Source organism: Ovis canadensis, chromosome 4 (assembly GCF_042477335.2).
Source record: "Ovis canadensis isolate MfBH-ARS-UI-01 breed Bighorn chromosome 4, ARS-UI_OviCan_v2, whole genome shotgun sequence".
In the NCBI taxonomy this organism is placed as follows: domain Eukaryota; kingdom Metazoa; phylum Chordata; class Mammalia; order Artiodactyla; family Bovidae; genus Ovis; species Ovis canadensis.
In genome coordinates, this window is record NC_091248.1 from 84523452 (window position 1) to 84542583 (window position 19132).

Consider the following 19132-nt stretch of genomic DNA (forward strand, 5'->3'; position numbering starts at 1 on the left):
CCATTAGTAAGTACTCATGAAATGCTTGAGAATTAATTAACCAAGTGATTTCCTAGAAGATTCAAAAAGAAAGGATGTATAGGTTCTGTATGCTGAAAATTATAAGATGCTGTTGAAAAAAATCAAAGAAGTATATACTTCTTTGTATATATTTATGGATTGGATGGTTGGCTGGCAACACCGACTCAATGGACATGAGTTTGAGCAAGCTCTGAGAACTGGTGATGGACAAGGAAGCCTGGCGTGCTGCAGTCCAAGGGGTCACAGTCAGACATGACTGAGCAACTGAACTGAACTGAACTGATGCTGAAGCTAAAACTCCAATACTTTGGCCATCTGATGCGAAGAGCTGACTCACTGGAAAAGACCCTGATGCTGGGAAAGATTGAGGGCAAGAGGAGAAGGGGGCAACAGAGAATGAGATGGTTGGATGGCATCACTGACTTACTGGACATAAGCCTGAGCAAACTCAGGGAGAGAGTGATGGGCAGAGAAGCCTGGCATTGCCGCAGTTCATGGGGTCACAAAGGGTGGGACATGAGTTAGTGACTGAATGAACAATAAAACTTTTAGAAAAGAAATATAGGAGAAAACTTTTGCAACCTACAGTTAGACAAAAAGCTCTTAGATTTGACAGCAAGAGTATAATTCATACAAGGTAAGAGAGCTAAGGACTTCCCTGGTGGCCCAGTGGTTAAGACTCAGCACTCCCAATGAAGGGGGCACAGGTTCGATCCCTGGTCAAGGAACTAAGATCTTGCATGCCACACACTCCAGCCAAAAAATAAAATACTATAAATAAATCATTTAAAATGTTAAAAAAAAAAAAAAGGAAAGAGAGCTAAATTCTACCTCACCAAAATTAAAAGCCTTTGCTCTGTACCTCCTGCAAAGAGGCTGCAAAGACAAATTGCAGACTGGAAGAACATATCTGCAAATCACTCAATCCTCAAAGGACTTATAGTTAGAATATACAAAGAATTCTCAAAACCCAACATTAAAAAAAAAAAAAAACCACACACAAAGAATTCAACTAGAAAATGGGCAAAACACATGAAGAGACATTTCACTAAGGAAGACACACAGACAATGAAGAAGCCCATGAAAAGACGTGCAACGTCATTAGCCGTTGTGCGTGTTTGTTAGTCGCTCAGTCATGTCCAACCCTTTGCAACCCCATGCACTGCAGCCCGCCAGGCTCCTCTGTCCAAGGAATGCTCCTGGCAAGAATACTGGAGTGGGCTGCCATGCCCTTCTCCAGGGGATCTTCCCAACCCAGGGATCGAACCCAGGTTTCCCGCATTGCAGGCAGAATCTTTACCATTTGAGCTACCCAGGGAGCCATTCAGTTCAGTTCAGTTCAGTTCAGTCACTCAGTCGTGTCTGACTCTTTGCAACCCCATGAATCGCAGCACGCCAGGCCTCCTTGTCCATCACCATCCCCCAAAGTTCACTCAGACTCACGTCCATCGAGTCACTGATGCCATCCAGCCATCTCATCCTCTGTCATCCCCTTCTCCTCCTGCCCCCAATCCCTCCCAGCATCACAGTCTTTTCCAATGAGTCAACTCTTCACACGAGGTGGCCAAAGTACTGGAGTTTCAGCTTTAGCATCATTCCTTCCAAAGAATACCCAGGGCTGATCTCCTTCAGAATGGACTGGTTGGATCTCCTTGCAATCCAAGGGACTCTCAAGAGTCTTCTCCAAACACCACAGTTCAAAAGCATCAGTTCTTCAGTGCTCAGTGTTCTTCACAAGAAGCCATTAGGGAAATGCAAATTAATACCACAATGATATGCCACTACATACCTATCACAGTTTCTAATGGTATTATCACTATTTTTTTATTTTAGCCATCTTGACAGATATACTTTTTAAATCTTCACTGTAGTCTAGCTTTAATCTTTATAGTATAGTAAACATAACTGTGTTAACTGAAAAAACATTTATTCGGATTACAAAAAGATGAATACAGACAAAAGATAATGCCCAAAGCAGAAGGTGTTAGGCTCATGAGTTTCAGTTTTTTAGAGCCTTGATGAGAATTTTATATCACAAAAATGAAAACTTGTTTCATTTTATACTCCCTTTCTCAGAATATTTTTTTCCTATTCCAAAGTATATACCATTTTATATGTTCATGTATTTGAACTGGAAGACTCATTCATTCAATCAAAATCTGTTGAGCCCTGGCTCAGTGCCAACAGAGAAAGAATTTAACCCAACACCTTATTCACCAGGGTTCTAACCAGGACTCCCACATAATAATCTCAAAACGAAAATTTAGCCCATTTCACACAAACTACATTCTTTTACAAATAACATGCTTGAAAGGCAGAAGAAATGTACCAAGTAACCTTCCTTTATTTCTTGATAACAATTATAATAAATAACCTAAAAGACATACTACAAGGGATGTTACTCGTCACTTTATAGCTTGAAGTAGGTTTAAATGCCATCCTCTGGCAGTTTTGAATGATGACTTTTAAGAAAGCTTTTATTACTTCAGGATAAATAACTGTGGGTGAGCTTTGCCTTTTACATGAATTATAATAATTTGTGATGTTACAAGCTTCTCTACACAAGCAGCATCCAGAATTAAGTACAGTTACCTTTCTGCATCTCATAATAAATTAGGAAAAGTGAGTCGAAAAAGACTCACCTTTTACAACAAGAAATAATTGCCAACCTGTGTTAAACTACACCACAAGAACACAAAAGATCAGCAAAATCCAAAATATGAAAATGTCTACAGGTCAAAAGGTGCAGTTTCTTCAACAAATAAATTGCACAAGGGGGAAAAAGGGCAGAATAAGAGGTTTTAAGCAATATATTAACCAAATGTCATGTGTATTCCTTATTCGAATCAGGATTAGAATAACCAAATATACAAAGTTTTTTTCAACATCATCAGGGAGACTTGCACACTAATATTTGATGGTATAAAGGAATTAATGTTAGTTATTTAAGCTGTGATAATGTGGTGTGTTTCTAAGAAGGGTCATTTGTTAGAAATGCATACCGAAATATTTACAGATTAAATTACACTGTGCCTAAAATTCATTTCAGATCATTCACCGGGTGGTAGCAGAAGGAAATGGGTGGGGGTGGGGCTTGGTCATGGATTAATAATGTGTTAATTGTTGAACCCTTAGGCATATAAGGGTTCATTATATTGTTCTACTTTGTATATGTTTAAATTTTATAATGAAAAGTTAAAGCCAGTAAAAGAAGAGAAGCAAGAGAGGAAGAGAAAAAGGGATGGAACTCATCTCAAGAGGACTGCTTTACCAAGAGACACATATGGCAACCGAAAGTGAGAGGAAGTCAGAAATGTGAATCTAAGAGCTAACCTGAGTTCAGCCTGTACTAACACCACTAACATAATGACGTCCTAACACTTACCTACCTCTGGAAAAGAAGAGTTTCTCACTATCATAAAAATAAAATATTATGTAACTAGAGAGAGACACAATTGCAAATTCAGATGATAACACCATGAAAATGAAGTCCCCCTCCAACTGCACTCCTAGTTTCTTGTCCACCTATCTAGGACTTTTATATATTTTTAATATTATATATATATACATATAACTGGCATATATATGAATATAGCATGTATACATGTGCCACACATATATAATATTATATACATAAGTAGCATATCAGTTCAGTTCAGTTCAGTCGCTCAGTCGTGTCCAACTCTTTGCGACCCCATGAACCACAGCACGCCAGGCCTCCCTGTCCATCACCATCTCCCGGAGTTCACTCAAACTCATGTCCATTGAATCCGTGATGCCATCCAGCCATCTCATCCTCTGTCATCCCCTTCTCCTCCTGTCCCCAATCCCTCCCAGCATCAGTCTTTTCCAATGAGTCAACTCTTCACATGAGGTGGCCAAAGTACTGTAGTTTCAGCTTTAGCATCATTCCTTCCAAAGAAATCCCAGGGCTGATCTCCTTTAGAATGGACTGGTTGGATCTCCTTGCAGTCCAAGGGACTCACAAGAGTCTTCTCCAACACCACAGTTCAAAAGCATCAATTCTTCGGCATTCAGCTTTCTTCACAGTCCAACTCTCACATCCATACATGACCACTGGAAAAACCATAGCCTTGACTAGACGGACCTTTGTTGGCAAAGTAATGTTTTGAATATGCTTTTGAATACGCTGTCTAGATTGGTCATAACTTTCCTTCCAAGGAGTAAGCGTCTTTTAGTTTCATGGCTGCAATCAAGTGATTCTGGAGCCCAAAAAATAAAGTCTGACACTGTTTCCACTGTTTCCCCATCTATTTCCTATGAAGTGATGGGACTGGATGCCATGATCTTAGTTTTCTGAATGTTGAGCTTTAAGCCAACTTTTTCACTCTCCTCTTTCACTTTCATCAAGAGGCTTTTTAGTTCCTCTATATATGTGTCTATATATGGATGTGCTCACTTGTGTCCAACTCTTTGCAACCCCATGGACTGTAGACCTCCAGGCTGCTGTGTCTATAGAATTTTCCAGGCAAGAATACTTGAGTGGGTTGCCATTTCCTTCTCCAAGGGATCTTCCCAACCCAGGATTGAACCTGAGTCTCTTACATCTCCTACACTGGCAGGCAGGTTTTTTACTACCAGAGTCACCTGGGAAGCCACCTGTACATATATATATATAATTTTTAATGCAAATGGGAGCACACTGTAAATACTGCTTCATACCTTGGTTTATTCATTGCAAAATCTTTTAGAAATGTTTATGTGTGAGCACATAAAACTCAATGCTATTTGTTTTAAAACAAATTGTTTACTTTAGTACAGTTTTAAACATACAGGAAAACTGTTCAAAGATAACAGAGAATTCTCATATATCCTATATGGGATATATGGAAACTATATACACAGTTTCCCTAATTATTACACCATATCATATATGTAGGGAGGAAAGGAGGAAGGAAAAACAAATTGATTTCTGGCGATTGGGAAAGGGTCATGTCTTGTCTGATCGTTGCCCTTTAAATGTCCCCAGCATCACAGGACACCAGGTAGAGGCCTTGCTTATGGATATTCTTCAGTATTATTCATGGGTTCCAGATTAGTCAGTTTCCAGTCAGAAATCAACATTTAAAAATGCTTTCCTAGAGCAAGCCCAAAACATTACCATCAGTCAGCCTAAGTGTATCTTGGACATCTAAGTGTCAAGCTCAGAGCCAACACATCCAAAATAGCAGCACCTCCCTTCTAACTCTCCCTGTAGGGGCCTGAGTGGCTGGGTCCTCATGGGGCCTGGAACTTTCCCAGACACTTTGGTTCTGCTCTGCTCAGGGTACCTGCTGCCACAGAGCTAATGGATTTATTGTCACTCAAGTGTCAATAAATGGTGAAGTGAAGTGGAAAGTGTTAGTCGCTCAGCTGTGTCCAACTCTTTGTGATGGCACGCACTGTAGCCCCAGGCTCCTCTGGGCATGGAATTCTCCAGGCAAGAATACTGGAGTGGGTAGCCATTCCCTTCTCCAGGGGGTCTTCTCAACTAGGGAACGAACCTGCACTGCAGGCAGATTCTTTACCATCTGAGCCACCAGCGAAGCCCTAATAAATGGTAACTGACATTATATCCAATATAAAGTACGTGCATTTTGAAGGAATAAAAACTCTTATCCAAAAGGCATGAATCTCTAGAAGTTTAACTCAGCCATCACGACTCAGGAGAGCTGGGGAGACACACACACACAAAACAGGTCTCAGCACACCCTTCCTGTCACATCACATACACAAGACTGTCTCACTTAAACCAAGAAAGCCCTGGGCAGAGGAACAAACCCAGTTCCTTGGAGGGGCTAGAATGTCACACTCCATGAGACTGTAAACTGCTTATTTACATATCACATAAGATGAGCTCCACGTAGCTGGAGCCAAAGGGCCTTAGTAATATAGAAAACTCAAACTGTTCATTCTGGACATTAAAATATACAGAGAACAAAAATGCCTGACTCCACAAAAGACACCGTCTGAAACGTGTTTCCTGTCACAGCCACCTGCCTTTTCATAAGGGTTCTGGGTTCTGTCTCATTAAACAGAAGAGTTGATTCAGTTGGGTCCATCTAATTATTCTTATTAAAATATGTAACCATAATATTTTAATTGTAAATTAAAGCTGCATGCATGAATGAATCTGAATTCATTTTAATTTTACAATGGCCCAGTGCCAAGGCCTTTTTATGGGGAAGATCCATCAGCACGGATACTGCTCTCGTGGGAATTCAAACCAATGTGCAAATGGAACATGTTTAACTAACAAGGGAGCCTCTCCCTCCCTGCTCTCCTCTCTCTAGATTTATTGCAGTAATAAAGCTATTTTAACGAGAGAGTGCAATTGACTCCCCACCACCCTCAATCTTTAAAAGAAAAATTTACCAAACTTCTAGGCTGGCACTACCAGTTAGGTAGAACCAAGACGTCAGTCCGGGGCCATCTGCATCTTAAACTTTCTCTTTTTTTGCCACACCGCATGGCTTGTGGGATCTTAGTTCCTCAACCAGGGATCGAATCTAGGCCCTAGCAGTGAAAGCATGGAGTTCAAACCACTGGACTGCCAGGGAGTTCCCCGGTGTGCATCTTGAACAAGGATGGTAACTAGGTCTCGATTCATGTGCCAACCTCATGATTAATTAGCAACGTTTCCTGTGGGCACTGAGTGCAAAGTGCTTATACACACACTGCCCCCTGGGTCCGGATTCTAGAATAATTAGGGATACTGCATTCAGCCCTCACATACCTAGTTGTGGGGGAATCGAATTCTTTTCCACTAAACAGCCACCAGCCACTAGAATATTTAAAGTCTCCACCAAAACCTCCTCCACTGCTAACTGGCACTGACTCCAGCGTGCTGCTGGGTAGGTGCTGATATAAAAATACCTTGATAACTGAGGCTTGAGGAAAGCCTCTTCTTGACTTATAAGCTGAGGCCTGAAAAATAAGGAGGAGTCAGTCAGCCAAGGTGGTGTGAAAGCAGTGGGAAAAACATCTATGAAAGCGCAGGAACCCAGGGCTAGCAGAGCAATAAAGTCCCTGAAATAAGGAGTGAGATGGGTGCTGGGTGGAGGAAGGGTGGGAGACAAGCCTGGGGAAAGAAGCAGGGTAAGATCATCTGGAGCCTTAGAAACCACATTGAGGAATTTGCACTTTGTTCTAAGAGCAACGTGTTAGAAGCCAGGAAGTTACTCTGACCACATGCAGGAAATGAACTGATATGTGACGAACATGAATGTGCTATGGCACATTGAGAATCTCGCTTTGCTGTGCTGGTTTCTTGCTAACAGAGGCCAAAGTAAATTTCTAGACATTATACCTCTTTCTCCTTATGGGTATTTTCCTTTTCAGTTGAAGGACTTTCCAGTTTAAAATTCTTTAACGTTATGCAGTTGCATTAACACTCTGTGTGTGCAATGCGCTCAGTCATGTCTAACCCTTTGGAACACCATGGACTGTAGCTCACCAGGCGTCTCTGGCCATGGGATTCTCCAGGCAAGAAAACTGGAGTGGGTTGCATTTCCTTCTCCAGGGAATCTTCCTGACCCAGGGATTGAACCCAGGTCTCCTGCATTACAAGTGGTCTCTTTAGTGACTGAGCCACCAGAGAAACATTAATGTTATAATAACATTAAGGTTATGATGTTATATAACCTTAATGTTATAATATTACATAATTATTTATAATAAAGGACTTTCACAAGGTCAATAAAATGCTTTCTTTATGTAGTCGGTTAAAATTTGTGTCTAGTTTTTATGAATTGAAATGAACTAAAAATTAACATCAAGCAATTAAACCAGCCAAGTCAAAAAGAAAAAGAAACGCTTCTTCTAACCGGAAAAAAAGTCTCTGTTGCTTTCATGGGGAGCTTTCCCCACCAAGAGAACAATTTTTAAAATGTGCCTTTGGAATAATGCTGGCTGTCAGCACAGCCCTGCTCCCTTGGCATAGCCTGCCCAGGGCTCAGGCCGATACAGGTGTGTAGTGAAGCATTCAGCTTACCTGAAGGGAGGTCTGGCCTCTGCCTCTGACTACTGGGAGGTGATCTCTAGGGCCCAGAATGTCCTGACTGACAAGAGTTTGTTTGCCTGGGCTGTGACCACAGGACAGTCTAACAATGTGAATAGGTTGGAGGCTTAAGGTCACGCTGCATGAGCCATGACCTCTGGAGGAACTGGAGACTAAAGGCCTGATCCCAGGAGGAGTGGACACTAAAGACTGACCATGCAGGCAGGATGTTGTTGTTGTTGTTCAGTCGCTAAGTCGTGTCTGACTCTGGGACCCCATGGACTGTAGCACGCCAGGCCTTCCTGTCCTCCACTATCTCCTGGAGTTTGTGCAAGTTCATGTCCATTAAGTAAGTGATACTATCTAGCCATCTCATCCTCTGCCGCCCTCTTCTTCTCCTGCCTTCAATCTTTCCCAGCATCAGGGTCTTTTCCAATGAGCTGACTCTTCAAATCGGGTGGCCAAAGTATTGGAGCTTCAGCATCAGTCCTTCCAAGGAATATTCAGGGTTGATCTCTTTTAGGATTGAGATCAATATCTGAATATCCTGGTTTGATCTCCTTGCAGTCCAAGGGACTCTCAAGAGTCTTCTCCAGCAGGCAGGATGAGCCTCAGAGAAATCTCTGGACACCAAAGGCTCTGGGGAGCTTCTCTTAGGCATTATCATACAGAGGAGAACTACTATCACACCCAGCAGCTCTGCATTTGGACCCTTCCAGGCTGACCCTCTGCACCTCTCCCTTCAGCTGATCCTAACTGGTATCCTTGCTCTGTAATAAACCATAACCGTGAATGTAACTGCTCTCAGTGAGTTCTGTGAGTCTTTGTTGTGAATAATCAAAACTGAAGCTGGTCTGGGGAACCCCTGAACTTGAAATCACTACTGGAAGTGACGGCAGTATGAGGACTTGCAGTTTGGCCAGCTTCACAGAGAAGGTGTTTCCTGAAGCAAGCAGCTTGGTCCCAGTACTGTTTAATACAAGGACAAGGAAAAAGCATCCCTGATCATGGTACTGGGTGGAGCTCATTCTGTGAGGATGTTAGGGAGACTGACTGGAAAGGGATACAAGGTAACTTCTGGGGTTCTGGAAGCATCCATACCAAGTGAAAACCTACTGAGCTGCATACATAAGATATGGGCATTGTATGCATTTACTGCAGTTTACATGTGTTATACCAATTTTTACAAACTAAAAAACAAAAACACTGCCTTTGAAAATGGGGTGGGGGGCAGCCTGGACTACAAGTGTGGAAGTGGGCTGGACTACTGAAGAGACTCTGAACTCAAACACAGGGCTGAAAGAAAGAATGAGAGATCTAGCAAAGAAGTTTTCTGGAAGAATTCTCTGAAATGGATTGTTCAGGGTTTTACATTTGGGGAAAGCAAACTAAGGACCACGCAGCCGTGTCTGACTGTGTCTGCGACTATGTGTGTATACACGGAACTGTTGCGTGTACACATGTGACTGAGCCTGAAAGGTCCAACGAAACTACTGAGTTTCATTCAGCTCACCTAGTAACGACATGTGTACTACCACAATCACCAGGGCAGACAAACAGGTTCTTCCGAGGGAGACCGCTCAACCCAGGGCTGGTGCGCTGGTCATCCTACCCATCTTCCAGCCAGATAGCAACTCAGCAAGCTGGAGTCGGAAGCCTGGGAGGCCAGGCTGGGATGGGGAAGGGACAGCCTTCCCCAAATTATGTGAAACCAACCCCAGAGATCTAAGAGGCAACAAGCAGGACAAAACTGAAACTAGTGGCAGACAGTTACCCTGGGTGGTTACCAAAGGTGGGGGAATTCAGAATTAAGGAACGGAGCAGAAAACCCGAGACAGCAGGCCAAAGGGAGACTGTTCAAAGCAAAGCGGGGAGCAGAGCCTGGGAGAATTCTGAGTCATGGAAAAAGATACTTTCAGAAGCAGTGGATGGGAGCGAGCAGAGAGAAAGTGCAGCCACTGGAACCAAAGAATAAGGGCCAAGATGGCTGCAGCGATGCTGGGGAGAGAGGGTGTGGGAGCAGGAAGACAAATGCTTTGTTATTTCATTAGCCCCCTTCTATGATGCCCTATGGTATCTTGGCTTTCCTCTACAGATTTATGGTTAGAGAACGAAGATCCAACCTTGAGTGAGTCAAAGCACATGAAGTCTTTATTTTCTGATTTCTTAAGACATACCTCTTTCTGCTGTTCTGGAAACATCTTCAACACAGAACACGATCAATCTGAAAAATAAGATACAACACTTGGTGATTTGGAACCTCCACACAGGAGTAGATAGGCCCCTCAGGGCCTCCCGCCCAAACTCTCACTGAGAACCTGCCCTCTGGGTCTCTGAAAAGTGTACCTGTGCTCCTCCCAGACCCTAGACCCTGCAGACTACACAAGAATGAAGATCGGTCCACCTGGGGATTGGGCGTTTGGGACATGGCAAGACCAAGGCAGCTAGATGATGACAGGCCTTCGAACTGAAGATGAGGCAGAGTCAGGCCAGAGTCAAAATCTTGGGAAAATCAGACGGGGCTGGAGATGTCAGTGAGCAGAGGGGCCATGAGGCACAGCAGGGCATGCTGGTTAGCACTGAGATGGAGAGAATGAAAAAGATACCCAGAGATCCACCACTGAGAAAGGCCCTGACGGTTTCACTATCAACCCTGTATCACTATCAACAGCCCATTCCTTTGACATTTAAACTACTCCGAGTTCAGATAAGAGATGGTGTGGCCTCAAGAAGGACAAAGGTTGGAACCTTGACTCTGACCCACAGTCAATGCAGGCAGCCTATCGGCTGATTCCAGACCCTGCATGTCCCTAGGATTGTCTATTGTTCCTTAAACCCTCATTTATTACAACAGCTCATCGGAGTTAACACCTACTCCTTGCCCCTTCCCACACCCTCCCCCCCAAAAATTAAATCCCCCGACTATAGACATGCACACGCACCTTACAATGGAAAGGTGGCTATGACTGCAAAGTCAAAATCTGCCTTTATTCTGATAAAGTACATCTGACCTCATTTTTCCAGATGATTATCATCCACAAGTATTTCCTGAATCTCTAAAAACATCCCTGGAACCCTAGGGAATACGAGGAAGCAGGAACACCAGCTCTGGCCTCCAGTCCCACGTGGTGTTGGGGAGGAGAGAACCCACAGCAGACAGAGGAAAGAGCTCCTGCAGGAGGAGAGCAAGCCTAAACAGGGAGGTGGGGGGATGTCACCTGGGAAAGCTTTACTGAGAAAGTACTTAAGCTGAGGCCTAAACAGTGGTGTGATGTAGCCCAGAAGGTAACAGGAAAAAGGCATTTTAAGCAGAGGGACTGGGATGAGCAAAGGGGCAGAGGCTGGAAGGAGGAGCAGCTCAAAGAGTTTTGGTTATTGAAGGAATCTCTGCATCCCCTGAGAAGTAGGCCATGGGTTGCATCCATCTGGGGATTTGGCTGAAACAATGATTTGGCGGGTTCTTGACCCCTTCCAGATCCTCCTGCCAAGTCCCACTCCTCTTCCACGATGCTGCCCAGAAATCACCTACCAGCTCTTGCCCCAGCTCTTGGCCCCCATTACACAGTGAATTACGCGACTCCCTGCTGGCATTAACCTCACTGGCATCACAACCTTTGTATATTCTGTCTCCCCAGTTGGCTGAATTTCTCCAACAAAGCATTCTGTGTTTTCTTGTGTAAACTTCACAACCATCCTGTGAAAGAGATTTAAATGTCCTTACTTTACAGGGCTTCCCTGGTGGCTCAGAAGGTAAAGAATCTGCCTGCAATGAAGGAGACCTGGGTTGGGAAGACTCCCCTGGAGAGGGAAATCGCAATCCACTTCAGAATTCTTGCCTGGAGAATTCCATGGACAGAGGAGTCTGGTGGGCTACAGTCCATGGGGTCACATAGAGCTGGACATGGGTGAGCGACTAAGCACACACTTCACAGGTAAGGAAATAGAAGGAGGGTTAAGTTGCCCCAGGTCACAAAGGAAGGGAGAGATGGCAAGTCCACTTCCCAACCCTTGTCTTCTCATTGCCCAAGGCTGCCTTCATAACTGTGTGATGTAGACAAATGGTTCAAAGTTTGGGTCTTAATTTAATTCTCTCCAAAGGGTTTGAGTTTTCCAACCTCTCCCAGCCAAGGCAGAGGTACTCTGCAATTCCCATGGGGCATTGGCTACCCTGAGAAGCTAAAGACCAAGTCAAACTGTAAAAATAGGAAGCTAAGAAGTTTAAACCTGTCCCAAAACATCACAGAGAACACATGGTCAAGCTTTAATATTTTGAACCTGGATAGTGGGATAGGGGTGCAGTTAGGGGGCAAAGAGCTTTATTTTCCACTGATACACTTCCATATTGTTTGAATTTTTCCATAATTTTACACTTTATGAAGTAATAGTCATTTAAAAATAGACACCATAATTCTATCAGAAGTGTTAAAAAAAAGAGATGACAGGCCCAACATAGAGTTACTTGTGCTCAAACCAAGACTTAATTCCTAACCCGTCTGCCATTACAAGGCTGCCCAGGTGGTGCTAGTGGTAAAAAACCCACCTGCCAACGCAGGAGACACAGAAGACTTGGGTTTGATCCCTGGGTCGGGAAGATCCCCTGAAGGAGTAAATGGCAACCCACTCCAATATTCTTGCCTAGAGAATTCCATGGACAGAGGAGCCTGGTGGGGTACAGTCCATGGGGTTGAAAAGAGTCTGACACGACTGAAGAGACTCAGCACGCACTGCCGTTACAACCTTTCCCAAGAGTGCAATCCTAATCAGTGTGGAATTTTCTAGTCAGCACCAATGAGGCCGCTCTTTCGATCCCCCAAAGGAAGATGAGGTAATCCCCATCTGTCCCCCCAGGGAGGTTACCTAAGCCAGAAATGATCCTTTTGTTTGTTTGCGGCTTCTTTGTCTTGCCTCTGAAAACCTCTCCCTCTCTGCAAGCCTCTGGAGCCCCTCTCTGCTTGCTGGGTGGAATCTGACAGATTCATGAGTCGTTCAATATGCAAATTAGATCCGTAAAATCTATCAATACTTGGTTGCATTTTTGTTATTCTACAGAAGAAATAATGACTCAAACACAAATTACAGAAGTTTTTACTTCATGTTAAATAAATAGCAGATTCAAATGTAGGAAGAGATGCTACCTTTACAACACGTGACACACCGATAAAGTGGGGGGGGGGAAAGGAAAATTATATACTTTTAAAAAGAAAATAAAGCAATGTATTTGATGACTTTTCTTACTCTCCCTTTGTGGGGGGGGAGGGGGAACAGCTCAGTTAATTTCACTTTTTGTGTTTGTTTCATTTCCTCCCACAATGTTCAGCAAGCTTTCTATTCAAAAAAAGAGAAAAAAAATCACTGACTTCTTATTTTCATCTATTTAAGGATTTACCATCAGTGGGGTTATTTAAAATTCAAGGTTTAATTCAGTGCCAGTTTTCCCCAGAGCAACTCTTGTTGGCACCTATGTCCTTTGCAGGTCTGCAGTGGGGACTGCAGGTGGGGATAGGGGTGGAGGGCACAGTCCTCCCCTCCTCTGGGGGAAGTTCTTGGCCAGGGTCTTGCTGCAGGGGGTGGCTCTACAGGTACCCTGTTTCCTATCACCTGGGGGGCCCTCCTCAGACACAGAAAACAGCCTCAGGGATGGGCATTGGACTCCAGAGAAGCCCATCCCTAGGGTAGCCAGGTGCCAGAGGCGTGGCCTGGCGTGGAAGGCAGGGAGGGCTGGCACCGGTTTCCTCTCAGCATCTGCAGTAGGAAACACCAAGACTTGGCAGCTCTCTGGGTCCTGAAGCTAGGAAATGATGGTGAGAAAATGGAAAGATAACAGTGCTTTAACTGGAGTTCTGCAGACCAGAGCTTATACTTGAAAAGAAGTCATGATGCAGATAAAAGATCTCTTGAGATAGTAAAGAAACTGGCCACCAGAAAAGCTGGGTTTGCAGAAGCCAACTTCAGCTGCTGACGTGCACGCGGCTGCCTGCACCGGCACCATGACTCGCAGGTCTTACTTCCCCAGGGGCTCAAGTGCCCAGGGCCTCCGGCTCCCGCGCACAGCACCCTTACGATAGACAGCCTCTTGGTCGACCTTGAGGGAGATAGCAATTCATGTAACCAAAAGAGCTCAACAAAAAAGAAAAAAGAGCTGCGCCAAAACATGAGAATGGACAGAAGCGGGGCGCCCATGCACTTTTGAGAAGGGCCAGCAAGGTGTGCAGAACCATCCGTAAACCAGACGCATGTTGCTCTTCTTAGAGCTTTATAAAGGCAAAACTCAAATGGAAAAATAAGATGAAATATGAAATTCAGTTAAAGACAAAAATTATCATTTTTTTGTCTGGAAAGACAAAATTACCATTAAATTTTCCCAGCATTTATCACGCAAATACTCACAAATATATTAAAGAGGGTGGCTGTTGTTCAGGCACTAAGTCATGTCCAACTCTTTGCGACCCCATGGACTGCAGCACGCTAGGCTTCCCTGTCCTTCACCGTCTCCCAGAACTTACTCAAACTCAGGCCCATTGAGTTGGTGATGCCATCCAACCATCTCATCCTCTGTCACCCCCTTCTCCTTCTGCCCTCAATCTTTCCCAGCATCAGAGTCTTTCCTAATGAGTCTAAAGAGAATGAGCAGTCTAAAAAAATTACTGGTTCATAATACATAAAATAATGAAATACTAAATTGCTAATCTCTAAGACATCTCTACAATGGGTTCCAATTATGGTCATAACTCCAGTACTCTTGCCTGGAAAATTCCATGGACTGAGGAGCCTGGTAGGCTACAGCCCATGGGATCGCAGAGTCGGACACGACTGAGCGACTTCAGTTTCAGTTTCAGGGCAAACGTAGGGTCTGAAATCCAGAAACAAGAAAAAATATATACATACGTATAATATTTTAGCCTCACAACTATTTTGGAGGCCTTTAGGATAAGTGCTACCTTTGACTTACGGATGCTCCAGACACAAGCATGTGCATGACCTCTCCTTCCCTTCATACACATGCTAAGGAGAGTTACTGAGGGATAGCAAAATACAACCAGGATAAACAGAGTTCAAGGGGGAAAGTCATAAAAAGCAGATGAAGGAGAGAGGAGGTGACCACTAGAGCAGACAAGCAGGCAATACTGGACTTCCTAACATGTGCTGTGACATCCTCTCTCCTCAAAACAACCCAAACTTCCCAGATCAAATCCGAAAATATTTTTCACACTTCCCGAACAGTCTCCTTCCTCTTTAATGCTACCAAGTTTCTCCTAATTAGTGATTCATCTGGTCTACTCATTTTCCCCTTGTAGAAAAAGCTGATAAATCTCAGAAGTTGGGGGAGGGGTATTAGTAATTTAAATATTTAATGTGAGTCCAATTGGATTGCATTTCTATTAACCAAGAGCGATCAATCTTCACCTACTCACTCCCATCCCCCACAGCACAAAACCATGCACTCTTGGTTATATGGAGTTCTTTCCAGTCTGATGTATCCCTCAGCGCCCTGCCACAGGACCATGAAAGACCTAGGCACACAGCCTCCTGAAGAAGAATAGAAGATGCCCTGCTCTTTTCTCCTGTCAACAATTGGAGAGGCATTCTTTCAACTCTCCACTCACCCTACCCCTTCACTTGATAAGAGGACTTCCCATCAAAATACTACCTGATGGTAGCATCAAAAGAAAAAATATCTGGAGGTCCAGTGGCTAAGACTCTGTACTCCCCAATGTAGGGGACCTGGGATCCTTTGTGCTGCAACTAAGACCTAGCACAGGCAAATAAATAAATATGTTTTTTAAAAAAAGAATAAAATGCCTAGGATTAAATGTATCAAAAGTGCAAAACACAGTCTGAAAACTCAACACACTATTCAAAGAAATTAAAGATCTAAACAAATGGAAAAACATCCCATGTTCATGGATTGGAAAACTTCATATTGTTAATATGTCAATTCTCCCCCAAACTATTTGACAAATTCAGCACAATCTATATCAGAATCCCAGATAAATTCTTGCTAAAAACTGACAAAGCAATTCTAAAATTCCTATCTAATTGCAAGGAACCCAGAACAGCCAAAACAACCCTGAAAAAGAAGAAAAAGTAGGAGGACTCTTATTTCCTGATTTCAAAACTTGTTACAAAGCAATAGTACTCAAGACAGTGTGGAACTGGTACAAGAATAAACAAATAGATCCACAGAATAGAACTGAGAGTCCAGAAATAAACCCTTACCTCTATGATCAACTGATTACATAAAGGGTGCCAAAACCATTCAGTGGGGAAAGAACAGCCTTTTTCATAAGTACTCCTGGGACAAGAGGCTAGCCAAGAATTAAGTTGGACCCCTACATTATGCTATATATAAAAGCTAATTCAAAATGGACCAAAGACCCAAGTGTTAAGAGCAAAAACTATGAACTCTAAATGAAAACAGGTAAATATATTCATGGCCTCAGATTTAGCAAAGGATTCTTAGATATAATACCAAAAGTATGAGCAACAAAAGAAAAAACAGACTTCATGAAAATTAAAGTTTTGTGCTTCAAAGGATACCGTCAAGAAAGTGAAAGTCAAAGCACAGAATGAAAAAATATCTGCACGTCATTCATCTGATAAGGAACTTGTATTCAGAATATATAAAGAACTCTTACAACTCAGTAATAAAAAGACTTAAGGATCTAAAGTAAAACAGTCATGGTATAAATGAAATTTTCTAAGAGAATAGAATTTATATGTTCTCACCAAAAAATTAAAGGTAAATAAGTGAGATGATGGGTGTGTTAATTAACTCAATGGGGGAATCCTTTCACAATGTATACATATACCACTGTATTGTACACTTTAAAAATTTGTCAAATGTACCTCAATAAAGCTGTAAAAAAATACTAAAAAGACTTACTTTAAAAATGGGTAAAGGATCCTGAATAGACATTCCTCCAAGGAAGATACACAAATGGACAATAAACACATGAAAAGATGCTAGATGTCAATAATCACTGGGGAAAGCAAATCAAAACCACAGTGAGATACCACTTCAGTTCCATTAGGCTGGCTAGAATAAAAAAGTCAGACAATAACAAATGTTGGCAAGGATGTGGAGAAATTGGAACTGTCATATATTGCTGGTGGAAATATAAAATGGTACAGCCCCTTAGGAAAACACTCGTATTTTCTCAAACAATTAAACAGAGTTACCATTTGACCCAGCAATTGCATTTTAGGTATATACTTAAGAAAAATGACACAAATGTCCACAGAGAAACTGGTATATAAATATCAGCATTATTCGTTAACAGTGAAAAAGTGTAAACAACCCAAATGTCCGGTAATGGACAAATGGGTAAGCAAAGTGTGGTGTATCTATGTAAGTGGTGTATCTATATGAGGGAATATTATCTGACAATAAAAAAGAATGAAATACTGACACAGCTACAACAGAGAAAAACCTTGGAAACATCATAGGAAGTGAAAAGAAGCCAGTCACAAAAGTCCACATATTATGCAACTTCCATTCACATGAAAATCCAGAATAGGGAACTTTATAAAGACAGAAAAGAGATTTGGGGTTGCTTAAGGCTTGGGGCGGGGGACAGTGGGTGAAAGAATGGAGATGGGGGTTACAAAGGGTGATAGCTAAAGGACAATGAAATGAAGTAATGAAAATATTCTAAAATTGACTGTGGTGATGGCTGCACCTATCTATGAAGACACTAAAAACCACTGAATTGTATATTTTAATTGGGAAATTGTACAGTATGCAGATACCACGGCAAAGCTATTAAAAAAAAAAAAAAGTAGAGTACTATCTAAAACCCTTCATTCATACCCCTAGTGTCAATCATCCTGCAAACCACATCTGCCAAGAGAAAAACCCTGCAGGCACCATCTCTCCCAGCCCTTGTGGCTGCCTCATCCCTACCTGGTTCTGACTCCCTCCCACCTTTGCCATCTCTTCTTCTAACCCTGTCTTCCACCATGCCCTAGGAACCCTCAATCCCAAGCCAGCAAATGTCTCACACCTGCATTATCTCAGCAGCTTTAGCTGAGCTTAGTCCTGGCTTCTCCACTCTCCTCTTCCCTGTAACCCTCCCAGGCTGAGGCTGCTCATGTCCTCAGCACTCCCATTTCTCAAGATAAGGAGAAACCAAATTCCCCTGGTCATTGTCATCTCCAGACAATAACTGCCAAGAAGCACCCAGAACCTAGGCATGGGATCCAACTCCCTTCTCCTCACCTCCCAGCATCAGTTCCTTCTCCCCAGACTCCTGCTCCTCATCTCTTCATTTTTAGAGGCCTCCTCCGTGTGTTCCCCGCCACTTTTTCCTGATCCCTCCAAGGAGGACCTCATTCACAGCATGACCTAACGGTCCCTGGTCTCACCCTATTAGCCTGTTCCTCTTCATTCCTGTAACCTAATCCTTTGTTTATCAATAATTTATCAATCATGTGGCCGCATCCCAACCAGGAACTGTTCTTTGAAACAGAACACTAAAAGCCTCCTCTGACCACCACAGCCAACCCTTCCTTTTCTCACTTTCTCACTGTCATACAATTTGCTCTTCCTCTTGAATGGAAAGCCACCAGAAGTTTTGATCCTACCCTCTTATTCCTGCTCCAGACTTCACTTCCTTACCATTCAAGTTTTCTCCCCTCCAGCATCCTTATTTTCCTGTTCCATTGACACACAGCCCCTTTTATCTACCAGTCCCCCAAACACGGATCAACATAGCCTCTGTCTCCTCCACTTCTCTCTTGTCCTGTTCACTGTCAAAGAAAAATCCAGTCATTTCTGTGACAGGCTCCATCTCCAGGTTCTGAGTTCCAGCCTAGGTGGGATCCTCCAGGGTTCAGGAGCCCCTCCGCTCATCCAGCAGCTTCAGACCATTATATCTCATCCAGCAGCCTCCTCCTCCTCCTGGTCTACTCCCACTTCATCAAACAGTAAGACCATCAGGTTTATACTCTTCATCTTGGTCCTCTGCTACCTTGAAATCTACCCATACATTCACCCACTTCCCTTAGTCTCAAAAAACACAAAACATAAAACTCTTCCCTGTCTTCACGATCTTATCTTCCCTACCTTCCTCAATACATCAGTCCATCAATTATCCTACCTCCTTAATAACT

General features: G+C 43.1%; 1 protein-coding gene across 7 annotated transcripts in view; it reads right to left on the reverse strand.

Annotated features, from left to right (window-relative positions):
• Positions 1-19132, reverse strand: part of SNX10 (sorting nexin 10) — a 66572-nt gene that overhangs the window by 20129 nt on the left and 27311 nt on the right. For 6 of the 7 annotated variants that reach the window (XM_069588151.1, XM_069588154.1, XM_069588155.1 and 3 more), the window contains one exon: positions 10198-10244. In XM_069588151.1, the coding sequence (XP_069444252.1) occupies positions 10198-10221 (24 nt within the window). In that variant the 5' untranslated portion in view covers positions 10222-10244. Of the gene's footprint in view, positions 1-10197; positions 11715-19132 lie in introns of all 7 variants that reach the window. The other variant, XM_069588157.1, reaches the window with a different exon arrangement.